The sequence below is a fragment of the Mauremys reevesii genome, linkage group 1 (genome assembly GCF_016161935.1).
Source record: "Mauremys reevesii isolate NIE-2019 linkage group 1, ASM1616193v1, whole genome shotgun sequence".
NCBI lineage: Eukaryota > Metazoa > Chordata > Testudines > Geoemydidae > Mauremys > Mauremys reevesii.
In genome coordinates, this window is record NC_052623.1 from 168,109,480 (window position 1) to 168,130,681 (window position 21,202).

Sequence of the window (21,202 nt, forward strand, 5' to 3'; positions counted from 1 at the left end):
AATATCTATACCTTTTGTTGCAAATTTAATGATGGTTTTAAGGTCCCTCCCAGATCACGAGATCTGCTGAATCATTTTTGCAGTTCAGCAGAACAGGAATGTAAGGATTAAGTCTCTGCATTCTAAAAGGGAGTTAACTACATTGAGACTCTTGGAGCAAAGGAAGTCCCCCTCCCCCAACTAAATTGCACAATAGTTTAACCAAAGTTAAGCACTCCAAAGGGCTTGTCTATGTGAACATTGTGTGGGTGGGGAAACAAGTAATCATGAATATCCTTTTTAAAAAGTTACTTGCTGACATTCCACTTCAGTGCAGCTCTGTTAATTTTCCTGATTTAAACATGACTAATAATTCTGAGAAATACATTTTGTGTTCTTAGCTCTTAAACTAACTAAACAAACAGGATTTATTTTGTAAGCTCTTATGTTGTCCTATAATCAAGAAGCATATTTTATTTACCACAAGTTGTTCAAACAGAATAACAGCATTACCTTGAATTGTTATATCGAAACATTGAACATATGTATGTGATCTGTGCACTGTGAACATAGTAGAAAAAAAAACATCAGAAGAGATCCCATGGAGATCAGGTTGAAATGGCTTACATTTTGAATACTAAATTGATTACTCTTAAAATTGAATGAATCCATGTTACATTTTCTGGTGACTGACAAATGAAGACTACCACTGACTATGCTAGCACTTTTGTCAGTAAAACTTTTGTCAATCAGGAGTATGGAAAAAACGACATCCCCAACTGACATAAGTTTCACTGACAAATGCACCGGTGTGGACAGCGCTATGTCGGCGAGAGACACTCTCCCACTGACATAGCTGCTGCCACTCATTGGGGATGATTTAATTATGCCAGCAAGAGAGCTCTCTCCTGTCGGCATAGAGCGGCTACATGGGAGACCCTACAAGGGCATAGCTGAAGCTGTGCCACTGTAAGGTCTGTAAAGTAGACATAGTCTTAGTAAAACCCTCTTTTTCCCATTGTTGCTGATCAGTGTTGCTGATCAGTTCAAATAAAATAGATTTCTTGAAAATGCACAGCATTTATACACTGTAGAAACTCCTTGAGACTTTAGTAAATCCGTATGTTCTGCTTCATATGTTCTTCTGCTCCCAGGCTTGTCTTGATTTTTACCTCAGACAACTAGCTATCCATCATTCATATAGATTACTCATACCAAAATCTATCATACTTATTCTCCAAAGAGTGGGAACCACCATGCTCTGTTTAATGACGGACATTGTAACTAGTGCTATAGCACCATATAGATCATGTAAAACTTGACAGTTTTATTTTTAAAATTGTTATGATACAGCACTAGAACTCCTAGGTACTGTGGCAGATCAACTGATGATGTCTTTGTTAGAGGATACATTCGTCTACCTGCCTTGTTTGTTTTGTTTTAGGAAGCATAGTTTTTGACACATAAACATGGACCTCAGATTAATTTTATTTTCAGTCTTTTTAAATCATCTCATCTAAGCTCTGACCCTGGGAGCTCTGCACAGATACATGGATCTGCCCAGAGCAAATCTGATTGCAGAACTGTGGACTTAAAGATCAGTCCCTTGTGTGTGTATTGTTATCTTAACAGCCCTCTCAGATACGTATCTTAGAAGATGTAATGGAGAAGTTATCCAATAGTGTTTTCAGGTAAGACAGAAGTACCATAGTGAAAACAATCTCTCTGATTAATACTGAGTTTTTTTAACGTGAGAAATAACTATTCTTCAGAAAACTCTTGCCACCTATACTGTCAACTCAAAGTGAGAAAAATTCTACTGAATCATTTATATGAAACTATTTATGGTCTATCCGTGTGACTAGCCTGCAGCATTATCACATGGAAGACTTGGGTCCAATTCCTGGTTTTTCTCATCTTGGATCAGCACTGCTTGGAAATCCAACAGAGGCAGCACATTCTTTCCTTGCGGGGAGAGAATACCTTGTGGTGCTCAACAGTACCTGACTGAAGAGTGTTGCTGGCTCTAAATGTAGATTTTTCTAGGCTTCCTCTGTCAGAAGAGTATCAGAGGGGTAGCCGTGTTAGTCTGGATCTGTAAAAGCAACAAAGAATCCTGTGGCACCTTATAGACTAACAGACGTTTTGCAGCATGAGCTTTCGTGGGTGAATACCCACTTCTTCAGATGCAAGAAGAATGTCAGAAGAATGAGGGAGTCAATAAAATTTGAGGCTGCCATAAGTGGGAAAAGGGAGATCCCTCACTGCTTACACAGAGAATGGGAAGAGTAGCCCTACCCCTGCCAAAAAAAAATTCAGGATATCTTGAATTAAACTTCTGTTTCCTGTTTGCTTTATGGCTCTGCAGTTCTTCCAGGGACCCTAGCAGAGCTATAACATTTTCATTTTGTTTAAGGAGTAAAGTTGACATTGTAAAATGTAAAGTCTACAGCAATAGTCTTGGAATGTTTCTTATTGGTCTGAGCATGCACACCAGACAGTTCTGACAGATTGCTCCCTTTTAGGCCTCAGTTGGATGAACCAGTCCCATTGTATGAAGCCAAAGTTTCTATGGAAATAGTTCAGAAGAATCAAGCAAGAAAAAGACAAGTCATCCAATTCTGAAGCACAATTTCCTTGTTTCTAAGACTGGGAGTCAGAGATATGTAATATATTTGAGAAGTAAATTGGTGTGCAACTTCAAATAGTTCTGTAACTATGGTGAGAAGATAGTGTCTGGGCTGTGAATGTTTTGGTACTGAGACTTTTCGTTTCCCTGTATCAAATCTAATAGAATGATTCCATCAACAACTTTAAAGAGATACCATTAACTTAAAAATCACATCTGTCTGATTTTTCCCTCCTATTACTGTTATATATAACAATCTAAGATTATTTTGGGATTAGAGAAAAAATATTTTTTCTGATTGTTCAGTTTTATTTTTTGTATTTGACAGCATCTAAATAGTCTGCTTCAGTCTTTGACATACTCTTTTTAAATAGGGAAGAGAAAAATATTAAAAAATAGGAAAATGTAGTAGTAAAACTAGCAAAATTGGCAGAGGGATTCTAGGGGTAGGCACAACTTATTTGTAACAAGGTTGGGGTTTTTTAGGTTTTTTTTTCAAACTGATTTGTTTTCAAGTTTATCGTGTCCCTTTAAGATTTGAATTACTGTTCTACAACCATTTCATAACATCCCACTTTTATATAGCTATAAAATTAAGGTAGACAAATGTGAATGAAAGATTACACAGATATGAGGTCAGTCTTCCGCTTTAGTGTTCAATTCATGTTAATGTTCAATGCACTTTATTGCACATAGACTTTGTTCCTTTTTATATTGCTAAATAGTAGGAAATGTAAATTGAATTTCCATCTCTGACATCATTCCTAAAACACCTTCTGTGTTTTTTCTTTTACACCCTTTCACTTTTGCTCTTTAAGATTAACTAGTCATATACTAATGTTCATGAGATCAGCTTGTCCAACACCATTCTCCTTTCTACCATCACACACACCAGCATCCATCCTGTTACTGCTTGAGATCTGAAGCACGTTAATAGAGCAGTTGGGTACAATCTAAATATCACTGTCAGAGGGGATGGTTCAAACTGTGAGCACTTGAACTTTGAAATCTAGGTATTACATTGTTAGATTTAATCCTGAGTAACAGTATGCAGTGTCGTTGTAGCTGTGTTCATCCCAGGATATTAGAGAAACAGGGTGGGTGAGGTAATATCTTTTATTGGGCTAACTGCTGTTGGTGAAAGAAACTTTTGAGTTTACATAGAACTATTCTTCAAATCTGAGAATTTTTGTTGTTTTTTTCCCCCCCAGACCTGAGGAAGAGCTCTGTGTAAATTCAAAAGCTTCTCTCTCTCACCAACAGAATTTGGTCCAATAAAAGTTATTACCTTACCCACCTTTTCTCTCTATTGTACTGTAACAGTATGTCAATTTGCCTTGGTGTGCTGTTTTTCTAGTCACTGGGATTATTGCATGTCCTCAGTAAATCACATAATTCAGGTTATAAGTATGAAAAAAAAATCTCATTTTTCCGTTTGTGATACAATGCAAGCTTGAGAATAGGTGCTGTTTCATACAGAACATACACATATAAAATTACATTAAGGCATTTATCTCTCATTTAAAATCAGTTTTGAACCCATGATATATCCAGCAGTGTATTATATTTATTTATTCTCCTGTCACTTTCATGTCAGTTTCAATGTCTACAAAATAAAAGGAGAGAGAATAGAGGGAATGGAAATAAAAATGAAATGACAAAGATGGAATCGGTTTAACAAAACTAGAAAAGTAACAATAAAACAACAAAAAGAAGTGAGAGACTTCTAGGTCCTAGAACTATCAGTCTGTTTTTTTTTTTGTTTTGTTTTTTTACCGTACTCTGTACATTTTGACTGTTGGTCTCATGACTGGAGTGGGGGGGGGGGACATTTTGCAAATTGTTTTGGTAAATTTGAATGGACTAGGTCCATTGCATGACAGCATAGTCTCCTTCTTGACATTTCCTCTACAGCCTCACACATTGTAGGAGTGGCATGCCAACACATATGTCCTTGGAAACTTAAAGCAGTAAGTGATGGTGAGGGGTCATATGCATGTCCCTCAAACCCTATGTACAATAGACTGATGATATAAATGCCCCACCCCTTTTAACTATCCCTTAGTTTCTCTCTCCATCAATGTGAGCAGTTATGAAATTAATTCATTCTCTTTCTCTATGGAGTGTTAGCTTAGATACACTTGTATAGAGCCTAAAATTAGTCTAAAGCTATTAGTGTAGACTTATGCCAAGTTTTTCAAAAATAGGAGCCTAAAGCTAGGCTCCTAAATCCATATTTAAGCATCTGAATAAAGAGACCTGATTCTCAAAAGTGTTGCACACCCAGCAGCTCCTGTTGTCCTCTCTAGAAAGTCTCTTCCACTAAAGAAGAAGCTCCTAAAGGGATTTTTCAGCCTCATCTAGTCTACTAAGTCAGAGGTGCTGCCAGATGTGGATTTGGACACTTTCTTGGAGGAAGAACCGGTTAGGCTACTAAGCTGCTATTTCTACCACAGCTCCTGATGAGGCTGGGTTGACTGCTTTCTCCTCTCTTCTGAGTGCAGCAGAGCCTTCTAAGACCTGGTAGGCAGAATGGCATCTGCTTTGGATATTCATCTAGCAGCTTTGGTCAGCAGGACACACTTGCTTTAGTCTGTCCAAAGAAGTGTTGAATTCACCTGTCTCTGTGGCCTCAGTCTCTGGATGGCTGTAGGTTTTTTGACACGGTGATAAAACTGTCTGCATTGGGTCTACACTAGCTCACTCCACAACAGTGCAGTGGCACCAGTGCTAAACTAATGCCAGGAAAATCACTTGTGTAGACAAGGCCCAGATGTGAAAGACTCCTCCCTGTTCTATCCCTTTAGATAACAGTTCTGTTTCTTTTGGCATATATCATTCTAGTAAACATGTAAGGCTACTGTGTAAATAGCCTGTAATTAATGGCTTTGATATATCTTCAAATACATCTTTTTTCCCTCTGTATTACTCTTATATACATATTTTTCCTTGGGCAAGAGTGAGCTGTCTTCCTAATATATTTAAAGAGATCATCATTAATATTAGGGTGGGTTGGACTCTTCACTGGAATGGAAAAAAATGGTGCAGTTTGGAAATATAGTCTAAAGTCAGATAGAGGACTGAAGGAGTGTAATAGGAGCAAATGAAAATAGCCTGTGCTGGTGAAAAGCAGCACCCAGATTCTCCTTTCCAGTACCATTACATATATAACAAGGAAAAGGAGTAGTAAACAGCTGCTACTTAGCCAGTACCTACACAATATCTGTGGCTGAATAATATAAGAACACAACTGTATAGCCTCCAATTTTAATATCTGGTAGACCATTTCCCCCTCTACCTTTGATTACAGCCTGTTTCCTTTGGTGCTTGATGTGGGTAGGGGACCTTCCTTCTTTCAAAAGCTGAATTAGGCTCACATTCTGCACATCTTGTTTGAAGCACTTGGAATTTTCTAGACTCCCATTATCAGATAAATACAGCTGCTGCCCATGCCATGCCAACAGCGGATAAATGTAGTATTGTTGCAAAACAGCATCTTGGTACTTTTAGTTTTTTTCCCCTCCCAGTTTTGACATCAGTCCCTGTAAGTCAAAAGCCTAAATGTATAGACATTGATTCCAGTTTGAAATTGCAAATTATTTTTTCCTCAAAATCATTCTATTTATAGTTTAAATTACCTCTGAATACTTTTTGCAATAAAAGAGGAGTTCTCGCTCCCCCGTCAGGACATGATTGGTGTGAGCTATAGGAGTGTGGATACAGTGAATTGTGTAGGAGTGCGGGTTTGGCATAAGGTACACGTGTGTGTACCTGTATGTACACTGTGCAGATGGTCTAGTAGGGGTGTGTCAGAGAAGTGAAGTGCACACATGATGTGAGTATACAATGCACGCAGATGGCCTGGGTATATGCCAGATTCAAACGGGGGGTATACTGTACACCTTACCCCCAGCCACTGTTCTGTGCGCCAGGGTTTAACTCGTTTAGAAAAGCAAGTCTCTAAAGCGTCTGGATGCAAGGAAAACTTTCAAACGTGAACCAAACGTTACTAATGCGCTGGTGCCGCCCGCGTTAGAAGGCAGCGCTGGGGGAAGCGAGGGTCGCTGCTCACGTCAGCAGCGCGGGCCCGGGGCAGGCTCGAAGGGGCCGGTCCGCCCCGGGGCGGGGCTCGCCGCTTTGCGCGCCAGAATTCGGAGAGCGGAGCCCGGGTCCCGCCGCCAGCGCCCGGCCCGGCCCCGCCATGTGCGCCGCGGTGCCCGGCTACTCGCCCGGCTTCAAGAGGCCGCCGGAGACGCTGCGCCTGAAGCGGAAAAGGGCCCGGAGGAGCGAGGCCGCCTCCCCGCCCTGCCCCCGGGCGGACCCGGCCTCCGCCCCGCGCCCTTTCCCCAGACCAGGGCGGCGCAATCCCTTCTCCAGCCTGGACAACGCGCCGCGCCCCGGCAGCGCCGGGCACCGCCCCCCGGGCACCCCCGAGCTGCAGGAGCAGCGGCCCCCGCCGGGGAGCCAGGCCCCCAGACACCCGCTGTGGCAGGTACCGACCCGGACCCAGGGGCTTGGCTGGATGGGGTCGGGTTTGCTCCCCAGGCCCCGCGAGCAGAGGGAGGAGCGCTAATAGGGGCGGGGTGGGACTCAGGAGACCGGGTTGTGTTCCTGGCACCGGCACTGGTGAGCAGTAGGGTGGTCAGGCTGACCTTTGCAACGCCCCTTGGGTAGGTCTTCAGTGCAGGGGACTCGGGCTTCCCGGGCTCAGGCGGCCGGGGCTGTAGGATGGCGGTGTAAACGCTTGAGCTGGAGCCCAGGCTCTGAAACCTGGTCGCGGGAGGGTGTCCCAGAGCCTAGGCTCCAGCCCAAAACATCCACACTGCAATTTTGTAGCCTCTTAATCTGAGTTCTGCCAGCCTGAGTTAGCTGACACAGGGCAGGTGTGGCTGTGCTACTGGTCTCTTATGGCAGTGTAGACCTACTGTTTGAGATCTGCTGATAGAGAGCTAGGAATTATCGATAGCGCTACAGTTGATTGAAATGCCTTTATTTTTGTAAAAATGATGGGAGGGTTTGGGATGGGTGGAGTGGGGTTACAATCAGTATTGGCAATTTCTCAGGAAAACTAGTTTAGGACAGGGTGCTGGTAAATACTGGCCTACATTCAATTTAAACCAGGAAACTGGGGGAAAGAATTGCATCAGTGTCCAGCCAGTTTGGCATAGAATTAATCTCTTCAAACTTTGGGTACATCCCTTGGTAACCGAGGAACAGGCTCCGAAAGCTGCTACGGAATGCTGGATGGCTAAATGGACCTGGACTGAAAACTCTGCATGCTTCTGATTGCTTAATGCTTCTAGCCTACAACTCTCCATTATTGCCATTTTCATACAATCAAATGTTTTTGATTTTTGTTGATATAATATTGAAAACTGAAATATGAGTGGACAAGCACAACTTCCTTGAGAAAGTACCAAACCAGAGAGTGTATACAGACATTCTGATGTTCAGTATTATAATTACATATATTAAGCTTACTGCAGTTTTACTTTTTATTTATACAACCCTAAATTAATATACTGACTTATGTAATCACAATTTGAATATGTAACTAAAACTAAATATAAGGTAGTATGCATTAGTGAAACAGTTTTAAAAATAGAAAATGCCTTAAACGGGGACAAATAAATTTTTCCTGGAGCAGAAAATACCGTGATTTTACCTAGTAAAATCCACCTCCGTTAAATAGCATCCCATCCCTGGTTGGAATTTTTTTCCCTTTCTCTGAAGGGGAAAAAAGTGAGTCGGGTAGTGGTTGGGACCTAAAAGACACCTTTGCTTTTGTCCTTTTTTTTTTTTTTTTAATTATTATTACTATTATTAAAAAGTTCAGTCATAGCCACTTGGTTTGCCCCCAATGAACACCCCCCCCCTACCCCGCCAAAAAAAAAAAAGGGCAGCAAACTCTTGGGCAAAAAGTTATCAACCAGTTTAAATACATGCCCAGAGAGCACTGCATACCCCTCACCTATGAAATCCCAGAAGGGGAGAGAAATATATTCTACTGAAATTAACACCCTGTCCCAGTGTCATGTGGCTATCTTTCAGACTATTTAGAGTCTGTAAATCTAGCCCTCCCTGCCCTGCTCTGTTATGAGTAGTGGTTGGAGAAGTGTCTATTGGGGGGTAATGCTGTTTTGTGAACTACTTACAAGGCTTTTTAAAACTTTCAGTCATATGTAGAATTAAAGCCACTTTTCTACAATTTAAGAAAAGCTTTATGGTAGGGAGAAGCAGGTTCCACTGGTTTATCTGTTAAGGTTGTGGGGAGGGGTGTTGCACAAAAGTATTGTACCTGTGTATAAAACAATTAAAGGAACAACAGGAAAATTTGCTTGTTGCTCTCATTTAGTGTGCTCCATGCTATACTAGCACAAAGGAGGATGTGTGTGTTCAGTAGTGCAATTTTTATAATTCTCAAGTTATTTAGCTGAAGAAAGGGACTCTCAAAGCCCAAACTTTCCAAAACATTTGGAGTTCAGTCTAAGAAAATCACTAAACTTAAAAGGCATTTTGCAGATGTAAATACATTTGTAATTGTTGCCACCAGAGGGTGAAATATTCTAATATGTGCTATTGATAATGGTCAGTTTTAAATATCTCATGAAATTACACTTAAAGATCAGCCTTAAAACAAAATTGCCAATTTAACTCTCAACTTTGCTTAACTGAATCTAAAGTTAATAACTCTTTCTTTCTTTAGTTTTTAGATCCTCTGCAAGAAAATAAATCCACCTGGAAAGAAGAGTGTTCTGAAAGAGCAGATTTTGCCACATTAACCAATGTAGGAAGCCATAAATATTGGTTTTGGGGTGTTTAACATTTCACCATGCACAAAAAGCTTAAAAAACGACAGAGTTCTGTGGCACTTTATAGACTAACAGATGTATTGGAGCATAAGCTTTTGTGGGTGAATACCCATTTCGTCAGATGCATGTAGTGACCCACTACATGCATCTGATGAAGTGGGTATTCACCCACAGAAGCTTATGCTGCAATACATCTGTTAGTCTATAAAGTGCCACGGGACTCTTTGTCGCTTTTTACAGATCCAGACTAATATAGCTACCGATCTGATACTCAAAAGCTTAAATTTTGTCTTTTTTTGTAGCTATGTGTTCAGTGTCATCTAGATTTTAGCAGAATGTTACAATTGTAGGACTTTTTCTTAGAATGCCTTGAAGTTCAATATTAAGTTGACACCACCTTAAATTTCATATTTTGTCTGAAATCTTTACTACTTGATACACGTAAATTTACTGTAACAGAAAGAGATTAGAAAAATTCTTTCAATTTGTTTACTTTGTGCCTCTCACAGGAACTTCTATAACAGTTTTCTTGTCTGCTTGTATAGTCATTCACTTCCCCATTTGTCCCTATAGATCTTTCAGTGCTGTAACAGAAGAGAGAGAAAGCCCTTTTTAAAAAAAAAATTAAAACTACAAACATTGATAACGGACTTTAGCAGGGTGTAATTCCTGAAACTAACTTTTTGAAGCTGACGGGATTTCAAGTTGTATGCAGTGTTGTAGCTGTGTTGGTACCAGGATATTAGCGAGACAAGGTAAATGAGGTAATACCTTTTATTGGACCAACTTCTGTTGTTAGGAAAGACGAGCTTTTGAGCTTACACAGCTCTTTCAGAACAAGAAGAGCTCTGTGTAGCTCGAAAGCTTCTCTCTCTCACCAACAGAAGTTGGTCCAATAAAGGTATTACCTCACCCACCTTTTCTCTCTAGATTTCAAGTTGACCGTCAAAATCTAGATTTCAGCCAACTTGTATCAGGGGTTAGGAGGAAACTTTCTCTAAGGGGACAGTTATCCCTTACTGCCTAAAGGATTTCATGCACCTCCTGTGAAGCATTTGGTACTGTCCAGTCACCAACAATGGTGACTGGCTTAGATGGACCACTGGTCTGATCTGGCATGGAATTCATATCTTCTTAAACTTGTACATAATTTAAAAAAAAAATACATAGACAAGTCTCTTCAGATGTCAGTGAAAACAACTTTTTATTTGGATGAAAACCTTCTCCTGCAGTTGTAACCCAAACACTGCAGTATTGTGTGAGTATGTATAGCTGAGCTGGAAAGTGATTGTGACTCAAAACAGTGATTTTTGGCTAGTCTATTTTAATTGATATAAACTGAAATACAAAATACATTTTTCTAAAATTATCATAAATGTTAACAGTTTAAAGTATTTGTAAACAAGGAACTTAAATTTGGCATGTGTGTTCCTCTGCAATGACTAAGTACTGGGCACCGTTGTATTTACTGTAATAATAATCAATGGGTAAGGAATGCTTCTGTCCAGTGCAATAAAGGTAAAAGTTTTGGGGGTTTTTTTGTTTGTGTTTTTGCAAGGACTTCCATGCTTTCTTTGCATGGGCTCCTATCGGTGGTCCATCAATTCCTGTATATTGTATGCTTGCCAGTATCAGGTGCTTTAAATGAAAGTGCAAGAAGCCCCCATAGTGGCCAATTATGAAATAACTGAGGAAAAAACTTCCCCTAACCCAGTGGTCCCCAACTTTTTCGTCTGGCAAGTGCCAGACGAAGGACCACTGCGGCGGTGGAGCACCTGCCGAATTTCGGCAGCGACGCCTCTTGATGACGTCACTTGCTGTCGACAAGCAACGTCATCAAGAGGCGTCACTCCCGAATTTTGGCGGCGACGCCTCTCGATGACGTCGCTTGTCGATGGCAAGCGGCGTCATCGGGAGGCGTCCCTGCCGAAATGCTGCTGAAATTCGGCGGCATTTCGGCGGGTGCTCTCCCGGGGGCCAGGATGTGGGCACATTAAAATGGTGCCCGCGGGCGTCACGTTGGGGACCACTGCCCTAACCCTTGTCAGTGGTTGACTTATGTCTTGAAGCATGAGTGTCTATGCTTTCCAAAAACACTGGCTGATAGTTTTTAGATGAAAAATATTTTTCTTGTATTTTGACTTTACATTATTTCTATTTTGTAAGGATCTTCATTTACCTGTTTCCATGCCTGATGTTTCCTGCTCACCAAGCACAGAATTTCCTGCAGACTGGAGTATTAAAACTCGACTTCTATTCACGTCTTCCCAACCTTTTACTTGGGCAGAGCATTTAAAGGCACAAGAAGAGGCTCAAGGATTTGCCCAGCACTGTAGAGCAACATCAGTCAATTTCCCACAAAGCATACAGGTAGTCATTCTTCTGTAATCATGTTAAATATAATGGAGATGCTGGGCGTGGAGGATCTGTTGTTGGGTTTTGTGTTTTTTTTGTTTTGTTTTTAAGTTCTTGTGTACAGTGGGAATAGCCCTTATTGAGCAACTGGTGTAACTGCACCAGTGCTGACCACTTACTGCAGAAAAAGGAAAGTCAGGGTTTGCAACAACTGTGAGGTTGTTAAATTAAGGTTTAGACCTTGAACTGGGTGTACAACAGTGCAAACAGTACTGGTGCAGTTCTGTAGTTGCTGCCTACCACTTGCTGAATTGGGGCTATTCACTAGAGTAGACAAAGCCTTAGGTTTATATGTAAAATAAATACTTGAAGTGCCAGAAAGGGAGACAGTCCAGCTCTCTGAGAAGAAAGATGTTACCAATCTTTAAACAAACACTGTGTTTGGAATCTAGGAACCAAAGCTGTCCACGGAACTCCGCTGTGCATTCCAGCAAAGTCTTATTTATTGGCTTCACCCTTCACTGCCATGGCTACCGCTATTCCCTCGTATTGGAGCAGATAGGAAAATAGCTGGAAAGACTAGTCTTTGGTCACATGATGAAACACTGCAACAGGTTCTAATGAGTGAGTGGTAAGTTGAACTGAAGAACTTCTGGATTTGGTAAACCCAAATAAATTACTGTATTTGTTTTCATTCCTGTGGAAAACACTTTCTTTCACCAAGAACATTTATCATTTTGAGGGTCTCTGTATTCCCACTTGTGAGTATGTGGCATCCCTTCTGTTGAGCTGCAGAACTGTCTCAAAGCAGTGTCCATTAGGGGTGCACAAGAGACCTCACGTGACGGTGACATCATCACCCTACTCTGTATAAGGGATTGTGCGTGCATCCCCCAAATGCCTCAGTTTCTTCGTCACCACCAGAGAAAGCAACAGATCTTGCTTTTGTCCTCAGGCTACATCTTCCCTTAGTCTAACTTACAAGAAAATAACAAGATGGTGTATAGTAGTCATGTCTGGTGTCTTCTACAGCTGAACAAAGATTTACTTGATGACCCACTGTGCGGTTTCCTACAACTTCACTCCTCAGGCTGGAATGGGGAAACATTTGAGTCTCCAGATTCATTTGGCTTCTCACTGTCTACAGCCTGATACTCTGGCCCTGTTGGAAGTACCTAGACCAGTCTCCTTGCTGAGGCTCTCTGACACAAGACTCACTTTGCTAGTCTAGCCTCTCTGCTGCCTTCTATCGTGGGCCCAAGATGGAATCTCCTCTGCCTCATTCTAGGAGCAAATGCTTTATCCAGCGCTGCTGGGAAATCAAAAGCAGCACCCAAGACCAAACTGGCACTGCCTCTGAAAGCATCAATAGCCTTAGCGATGACACAAGAACTGACCACCTCACAGCCTACTCGTCATTTAGCACTGCTGCCATTGACTCCAAATCTCTCCTCCACTGCAGACACCTGTCTGTGCAGGTGCCTGTTGGGAAAAGACAATAGAAGAGGAAGCTCATCTCACAGAAGGGGCAGAAATAGAAGAAAGGGACAAGGGCATCCCTCTTCTTTCATACTTTCCACCCCACAAGGGCCTTAGAGATTAACTGCATATTGCCACCTCTTCTCCACAATTCTCTGGAGCCAGGCATCTCAACGCCCATTAACTTGGACTCTTCTCTGGTTAAGGGCAAACCAATCTTCTCTCTGCCTACAGTCTCATTTCCTGAAGGGCACGGTGAATGCATTCCCCCTTCACCACTTGTAGGTCCCACAACAGCAGAGGCTCCTTAAATCTTGTCTAACAAAGCTAATGGGCCCTTCCCGTGAGCCTCTAGTGTAAGCATCTCGAGCATCTGTAGATACAGTTGCAAGGAGGGTTAGTGAGTTTAGTGCTTTGATCACCAAACCTTTACACTGTGGTCCACAAAGACAAGTGTGCCATTAGGCCCATCTCAGCTTTATGCCTAAGGTGATCTCAGGTTCCCACCTATCAATGTTTTCCCTTCCCCGTGTTGTTTGTAACAGACCCCATACCTACCCAAGGAAACTTACCTCCATACCCTTGATGTAGTGAGGGTGCTCTTTTCTTATCTGGAAAAGACCCTGGCCTCTAGAAAATCTCATAACTTTTTTTTTTATCGCATACGTGGAGAGATGTCAAAGAGAACCCATTAGCAAATAGACTCTCACTGCTTAAGGAGACGTATAGATACTAGCTAAGAATCCAGTACCTCCTGGTTTAAAGACCTACTCCTTAAGAGCCACCACAGTGTCAGTAACAAGCATTAGGAAGGTTCCCAGGGTGGAGTCACGCATAGGAGCAACTTGGAGTTTGATGCACCTTCACCAGACACTGCTCCTTGGATTTAGCATCTTTCTCCAGTGCCTAGTTTGGGAGAGCAGTGCTACAGTTTTCAGTTAAAAACTCCTCACTGTCTGCCATCCTGATGGGGCACTCCTTGCTAATCTCCCACAGGGGGAATGTACAAATCCTTTCTAAGAAGAAAGGATACTTACCAATAACTGTTCTGGGTTCGCACTGACAGTCCTCCCACCTTCCTCTTTACCTTGGAATTCTAATTAACAGCAGGCCTCTCTGGCTTGGGGGAAGAAACTAAGGTAGGCGAGGATTGCACTCCCTCGCATAGGGTGATGACCTTCATGTGAGATCTCTCATTGTCCTTCCCAATGCACATAACTTTATCAAAGAGACAAGGTGGGTGAGGTATTATCTTTTATTGGACCAACTTCTATTGGTGAGAGAGACAAGCTTTGGAGCTTATACAGAGTTCTTCTGCAGGTCTGAGAAACTTACTACACAGCTAAGTACAAGGTGGAACAGATTGTTTAGCATACATAGCTAATAGACAAGCCATTTCACCTTGAATGGTTCCTTGAAATGTGTGTCTTTCGCCAACAGAAGTTGGTCCAATAAAAGATATTACTTCACCCACCTTGTCTCTCTCATATCCTGGGATCCACACGGCTACAACAACACTGCATATAACTCTATCAAGGTAGTTTCACAGCTCGTTATCCGGGACACCATATTCTACAAGTGTAAATACAGAGGCAACTCTTGAACAATAGTTACTACAATGGAATCCATAGCTTACAAACTAGTGGAGATTGAGGAGGTCTTAAAAGTGAACATCTCAAAATTACCATAAGGTACAGTGCATAAGTTGCAGTATGGTGCATTGCTTTCTTGGCCTTCGAACCAATGCAAAGCAACTTCTGATGCATTGAAATGTAAAGAGATATTGACTTGTTCTTCATAGACACCACTTTCATTAGTGATTATTTTTGTGTCCCCCTAATCCGTCGTGTCCCCCCACACACACTGGGAAAAATGGTTCATAAAACTGATCATTCGTAAAATAAGTGTTTGTAAAATTTGAAGGTTACTACAGTAGGACAACCTCTCTCTCATGGCTACATAAAGCAGACATGCAAAGCTCTTATAAAATCCTTCTATCATAGTAAAGGGAGCTGAATACTCTCAATAGCCAGTCTTAAGACTCTACAGCTAACTTTTTGTGTTGAATGCCTTTCCAAGCCTAGCTGTTGATTGGAGAGAATTTTGCAAAACTAGTAACAATTTTCCTTTAATGCTTTGTGGGAATTAATACACTAAGGAGAAAACTTCTCAAAAGAGCTCAACATCTACAATCAGGGCCAGACTTTATCAAAAGAGCTCAGCACAGTGGATGATAACTCCTGAAAATTTGGCCCTAGATGTTCCAAGACTACCTCTTTCAAACCTGGTAATACTAGGTGCATGTTATCTACAATACCCTAAAACTGAGAAACTTTATGGAGTATTTTATTTCAAACTACTTGAGATCCAGGTGGTTTTAGCAGGTGGCAATAGTTTAAAAAAAAAAAGTCTTACAGAAAATGGTCATCTAAAATTTTATAACTTCTCTTTCCTCTAACCTGCAGGTCTGTCAGTTTTACTTCCCTATATAATCTTCTCAAAGCCAAGCTGTGTCCCTATTTCTATGTTTGTACCTACCAATTTACTGTGCTGTTTCGTGCAGCAGGCCTTGCAGGAAGTGATGTTATCACAGCTGTTATTTCCCCCACAACCAGGGGTTTAAGGGAAGCCATGAGAAATGAAGGTAAGACGGAGTTCCTTCCAATAAGATTTGAATAACATACAAAACTCATGTTCTAACACAGTTATGTATGTAAACCATTAATTTGCTTACCTTCCCTACTCAGGCATAGAATTTTCTTTACCTTTGGTAGAAGAAACTAGGAGCAAGACACAGAAAAACTCTGAAACAAACTTGGATACAGAAGTTAACAGTCCTGAAACAGGCAAAAACACTGAAGATGGAGAGTATGTAACAAAACTGTCTGTGTCTAGAATTTAAATGTGCTTGCCACTACCTAGACAATTTAATAGATATTAATATGGAGTATTTTAACCATCTTAATCTGTTTTTCCTAGGGAACAAGGAGTGAGCGACGATGAAAGTTTCTCTTGGCTTGAGGAGATGGGAGTCCAAGACAAGATTAAAAAGCCAGACGCAATTTCTATCAAACTGTATCCTTTTGAGTACCATAATATACTATATCAAAAACATGCATTGGAGTACTTCATTTCGCTGTGAAGATCTGTGGTTTTTGAATCGTAGTCCATCAATAACTGCAATGATGATGATTCTGTAGAATTTTCAGTTAGTGATGCACTTTTTACAGTAAGTGTTCATAAAAGCTGTGTCTCCTTCTGTACTTAACAGTGCAGTTTTGCCTTTTTTTAAAAGCAGAAAATAGTTACAGGATCACTAAGTGACTACACTTTTTATTGTACCCAATATTAACGTAGATTCTATCAGAATATAAAACGTAAAGAGTGAAAATAGGCCTGTTACTGACCTGCCTTCTGAATAGGCTGAGTAATAGTAACTGCATTCTCTCTTACTTGGGTATGTAAAGTACATTTTCTTTGTATGGAAAAACTGGTTTCTGTCTCAAGCTTATCTGGTTATAAATTTTACCCAAGCCGAGGCGGTATAGATTCCATGTGGCATAACAGAAATATACCACCTGTTATACAGCTACATGGTGGGCGCCTGTGATGAAATGATGTAAACAAATCATGTCAGTTCTAGGTTTTCTGTCAACCGGTATTTCTACACATCCATGTCCAAACTATTATGGCATGTCTCTCTGTATTTGATGTGTTTTTGTATTTTGATATAAGAACCAATTCCACCTGTTTCTGCCAAGATAAGGAATAATCAGCAAACTTCACTTGTAAAGCCATACATAGCATGCTAGGTCAAATTTCTGTTGTTCAACTGCCTTCTCAGTAATCTATGACCAGTACAGACCAGTGTGGCGATATCAAAGACACTTCTCCCCTACAGATCATAAGCTGTTTGTCACCTCCCAGAATGGTTCAGTAGGAAGACTTTTATTAGACAAGCTGACGGGTTGGTTAAAGATATTTGTCTACACAAACTTATAATGTACTAGTACAAACCTAAAACTGGGAACAATACCTTATTTCACACTCCAATTTTTCCTAGAACCCCAATAAACACAACTGTTTTAGTAAAGGCTCTCCCTGAATGGCTGTTAAACTAAACAATTTTCCTTTAATGACTTGTTAATTACAAAACAAACAATCTGGAGAACATTCCTTGCCTCATGGTTTCAATAAAGCTAAAGATTAGGCCTAAGCCATTTACCTTTTCAGAGCAAATGTAAATTAGCATAGACCTCTTTTCAGTGAATTTTTACTTTAATTCTTGGTCTGGTGCATTTGATGCTCTTGTATGTTTCCTTTGACCCATATCGACATAGCCGTAAAGAGAAAAATGAAGTGCAAGTGGATCACAAGCCTGAATCTGTTGCATTAGTGAAAGGAACAAACACATTCATGTTGCTGAACTTCTTGATAAACTGTAAGAGTTTAGTAGCTGCTGCAGGCCCTCAAGCAGGGCTCCCACCAACACTGCTGTCCCCAGTTGCTTTTCGAGGTGCAACAATGCAAACGCTCAAGGTAAAAAGAAAAAGAATGATTTTCTGGTGCTGTCTGCCTTCAGAAAGAAAAGGGAAGGCTTTGTTCCTTCATGTATCTTTGTGGTTACTGCTCCTCCAGAGATATCCTAGTGGTGCCATTGGTGCTGTTTATAATTTGATGTTGAATTAGCAGTTTAATTACAAACCTCTCTGTTGGGGTTTCAGGTTGGTAGCACAGATTTAAAGGATTTGGAGGCTTAGTTGTACATAGTCTCACCTTCAAGATACAGGATTAAAACTATACTCGCCACCTTCCCCCACCCCAGTCACTAAGGTCACTCTTTTCACGTATTCTCTTAAAACTCCTGTTGTACTGAGAATCTGGTTAGATCTCTTGAGCTATGTTGGCTGCTGGAGCTGTCCACTTTAGATATGATCTGAAACAGTGCCTTATCAACGGCCCTTAAGAGGCAGAAGAGCCTAAAGAATAGTGCTATTAATTATGGGTATCATGGCCAAATTCCATTATGGCTTGTTTACATTCTCTCAAATTACATTCCCCATACAGTTGCACACTCTACCTATCAAACTGTTTCTTTTGTATTCTTGTGTATTAGGGTTTAGTATATTGTATAATAATCACAGTGTAGCTTATGCCTTGTAGGGATATTGAATAACTTAATGTCTAATATTCATAAAGCACTCTGAACCTTGAATTAAAGCTAATCTTAATGTTGACAAATCTTATTTTTCATCTATTTCACTAATCTTGATGTATCAAACACTGAATATGTAACTTACTGTTTTCAGGCTCGAAGCATCAATGTGAAAACACCGGTTCACTTATGCTATAATGATATATTTAGCTTGGAGATCACAGGTCCTGTCATGCCTCATTGTCTGCATACTTTGACCATGCTGCTCAAATCTGCACAGAGGGGAGCTTTTTCTGCTGTATTATACACCCATGAGCCAACAGCGGTGTTTAACACTAACACAGAGAGAATCTTAAATAAGGTAAGTAGACTGAAAGGGTGTCTTCTATGTTAGGGTTAATATTTTATTGCTAGAAACAAGAGACTACTGAATGTGGAAAAAACGGCTCTTCGCTTAGGATAATGGCTAACACCCACTCGTTGGCCACTTTAGAGTAACCAGTTTACAAGGTTTTATCAGTAGTGAGGAGGCTGGGATTCCTAGTCATAACAGTAGAAAAGCATGTTCATTAAACTGATGGCTTTAACCCCAGTCCCTATCATTTGCTACTCCACCACTAGACTAGGCAGCTCTTCAATATCTACTGCTCATTGGCACAAAAATGGATATAAAATACAATTAGTAGTTTGAAAGCAATGCATCTTACCTACCTCTTTTGTGAAACTGAATTTCCACAGGAAACTATGTGCAAGGACCTCACTAAGTGTGGATTGCATCTTAAAACATTGGATCAATTGATTCAACTTCCAACATTAGGAAAGTCTTCTATACGACTCCTAGAAATGAGAGACTATGCTTACACCTGGAAATCCTAAGTATGCTATTTTAATTCATGAAATGAGACTAGTAGTGTTTGGTCAATACTCTACAGATGCTATCGTGTACCAGGAGGGGAGAATTGCCTACTTGCAAAAGCTTTTGGACATGTAGGTAAGAACTTCTGTTGCACACATCCTCACTCATAAGGCAACTTCCAGTGGAAAAACATTCTGAATAGTCCAGCAAGAACACTGCCCCTCTCAAAACCTGCAACAGCTGCATTTGTCTTTAATGTTTTTAAATAAAGTTTTTATAAACAAGGTAATCTTGTGTTTTCTCCTGTTTAGAAACAAGAGTGAGGGCCTCTTAAAGGTTAATACATTTTCACCATTTTTAAGGTACAGAACTGTTAGAGGAACCACTTCTAGTTTCTACAGAAGGTGAAGTGGCTCCTATGCTATTGGGCACTGGAGGTCAGTGATTATTACTTGTTTCAGTATAAAGACAATTGGATTCAATAGTGGTTGTCCTCTAGATTAAACCATGATAGCTAAATGAGTTGTAATTGTAAACCTTCACCTTTCATTAAAGTTGACACTTATCACTGGTAGGTGGATAACTTAAAGCAAGAAACAGAGTGGTATCCCTCCCACGTAGAGTTTATTCTTAGCAGTAACTAAATGTAACTGGAAGCATCTAAAGTTCAAAGGAAGCACAGCTGTCATCTAAAAGGAAAGATTTCAATGCTATTGGTAAGATCAGTTGAATAAACTTATGTTCAGTAACTCTGAAACTAGATAGCTTTGTTCTGACATGCTATTTATTACAATACCTGCAACAGAATCTAAATATCAATCTGCTGTGTCATTATGTAGTAGTTCAGCTTTGGTAGAATACAGATTTACCTGTTCACTTGACAGGTAATTTGTAATTTGTCACTTTAATAGTACATTTTGAGAGGATTCAACAATGAAAAGCACACTCTATTAGTGATAACAACTGAGGCTGACAAGCCACAAGTGACTTTAACCTGTCTCTTGCAGCAGGTGATAGTAAAACACTGATTTAATTAATAACCAATCAGGATGCTTTTACTATATTAACCAGTTATAGTTGATGAAATACTTATTCAGTTTGTTTTCCTCACAGCAAAATGTCAAGTGTCAGGGGGTAGCCGTGTTAATCTGTATCCACAAAAACGAGTCCGGTGGCACGTTACAGACTAACAGATTGATTTGGGCATAAGCTTTCATAGGTAAAAAAGCTCACTTCTTCAGAGGCTTTTTATCCATGAAAGCTTATGCCCAAATAAATCTGTTAGTCTTTAAGGTGCCACCAGACTCCTTGTTGTGTTCACGTTTAAACACTAATATATAGTACTATAGTAAATGGAACAATGAATTCACACTATTGAGACTCTTTTGGGTAATGCTGATTGCTAATTTGGCTTCTAAACCATGTAGGTCCGAGTATGTGCTCTAGGTTTATGTAGATAGTGGCTATTGTCCTCCAATAGACAATCCACATGTCCTAACTTTAGCTGAAAGTAACTAAGAAACTGACAGATCCTTGGAGAGCTGTAGAACGCTTTTTACTACACAGTATAGATCATGAGTTCTTAAGATCAAAATGTAGAACACTGAAGAAGCTACCCCATGAAAGTTGGAAAGTCAAGTAGAAGTTACTGTAGCTCTTGGATTTTAGCTATGTGTAATTGTTATCTCAACCCATCTAGGCTGGTGTGGTCTACCACTCCACTCACATCACTAATCTTTAATTCTAATAAAGTGTCCTCCTTTACTTACTATGCTACTTAGATGAGAAAATTTGATGGTAAAATGAGTTAAAGAAATGGGATGCATTTCAGGCACAGGCCTCTGTGACTTTCAACAAATTAAACTATTGTAGTGGTTTTAAAGTTACTTTAAAAGAGGTGATAATGTTTTTTGCCATTTTATGCATAAATGCCTAAA

General features: G+C 40.4%; 2 protein-coding genes across 2 annotated transcripts in view; both read left to right on the plus strand.

Annotated features, from left to right (window-relative positions):
• The window catches only part of CRYZL1 (crystallin zeta like 1), a 29,895-nt gene extending 26,505 nt beyond the window's left edge, over positions 1 to 3,390 (plus strand). The window contains exons 11-12 of the mRNA XM_039503291.1: positions 1,625 to 1,670; positions 2,505 to 3,390. Of these exons, the coding sequence (XP_039359225.1) occupies positions 1,625 to 1,670; positions 2,505 to 2,604 (146 nt within the window). The 3' untranslated portion in view covers positions 2,605 to 3,390. The remainder of the gene's footprint in view (positions 1 to 1,624; positions 1,671 to 2,504) is intronic.
• Positions 3,391 to 6,641: 3,251 nt separating this feature from the next.
• On the plus strand, positions 6,642 to 19,554 carry DONSON (DNA replication fork stabilization factor DONSON). Its single transcript, XM_039503283.1, has 10 exons — positions 6,642 to 7,100; positions 9,315 to 9,395; positions 11,587 to 11,790; positions 12,228 to 12,406; positions 15,720 to 15,898; positions 16,002 to 16,122; positions 16,234 to 16,329; positions 17,595 to 17,793; positions 18,564 to 18,770; positions 19,148 to 19,554. The coding sequence occupies exons 1-10, from the start codon at positions 6,810 to 6,812 to the stop codon at positions 19,283 to 19,285; spliced, it is 1,695 nt and encodes a 564-aa protein (XP_039359217.1). The 5' UTR covers positions 6,642 to 6,809; the 3' UTR covers positions 19,286 to 19,554.
• The last annotated feature ends 1,648 nt before the right edge of the window (positions 19,555 to 21,202 follow it).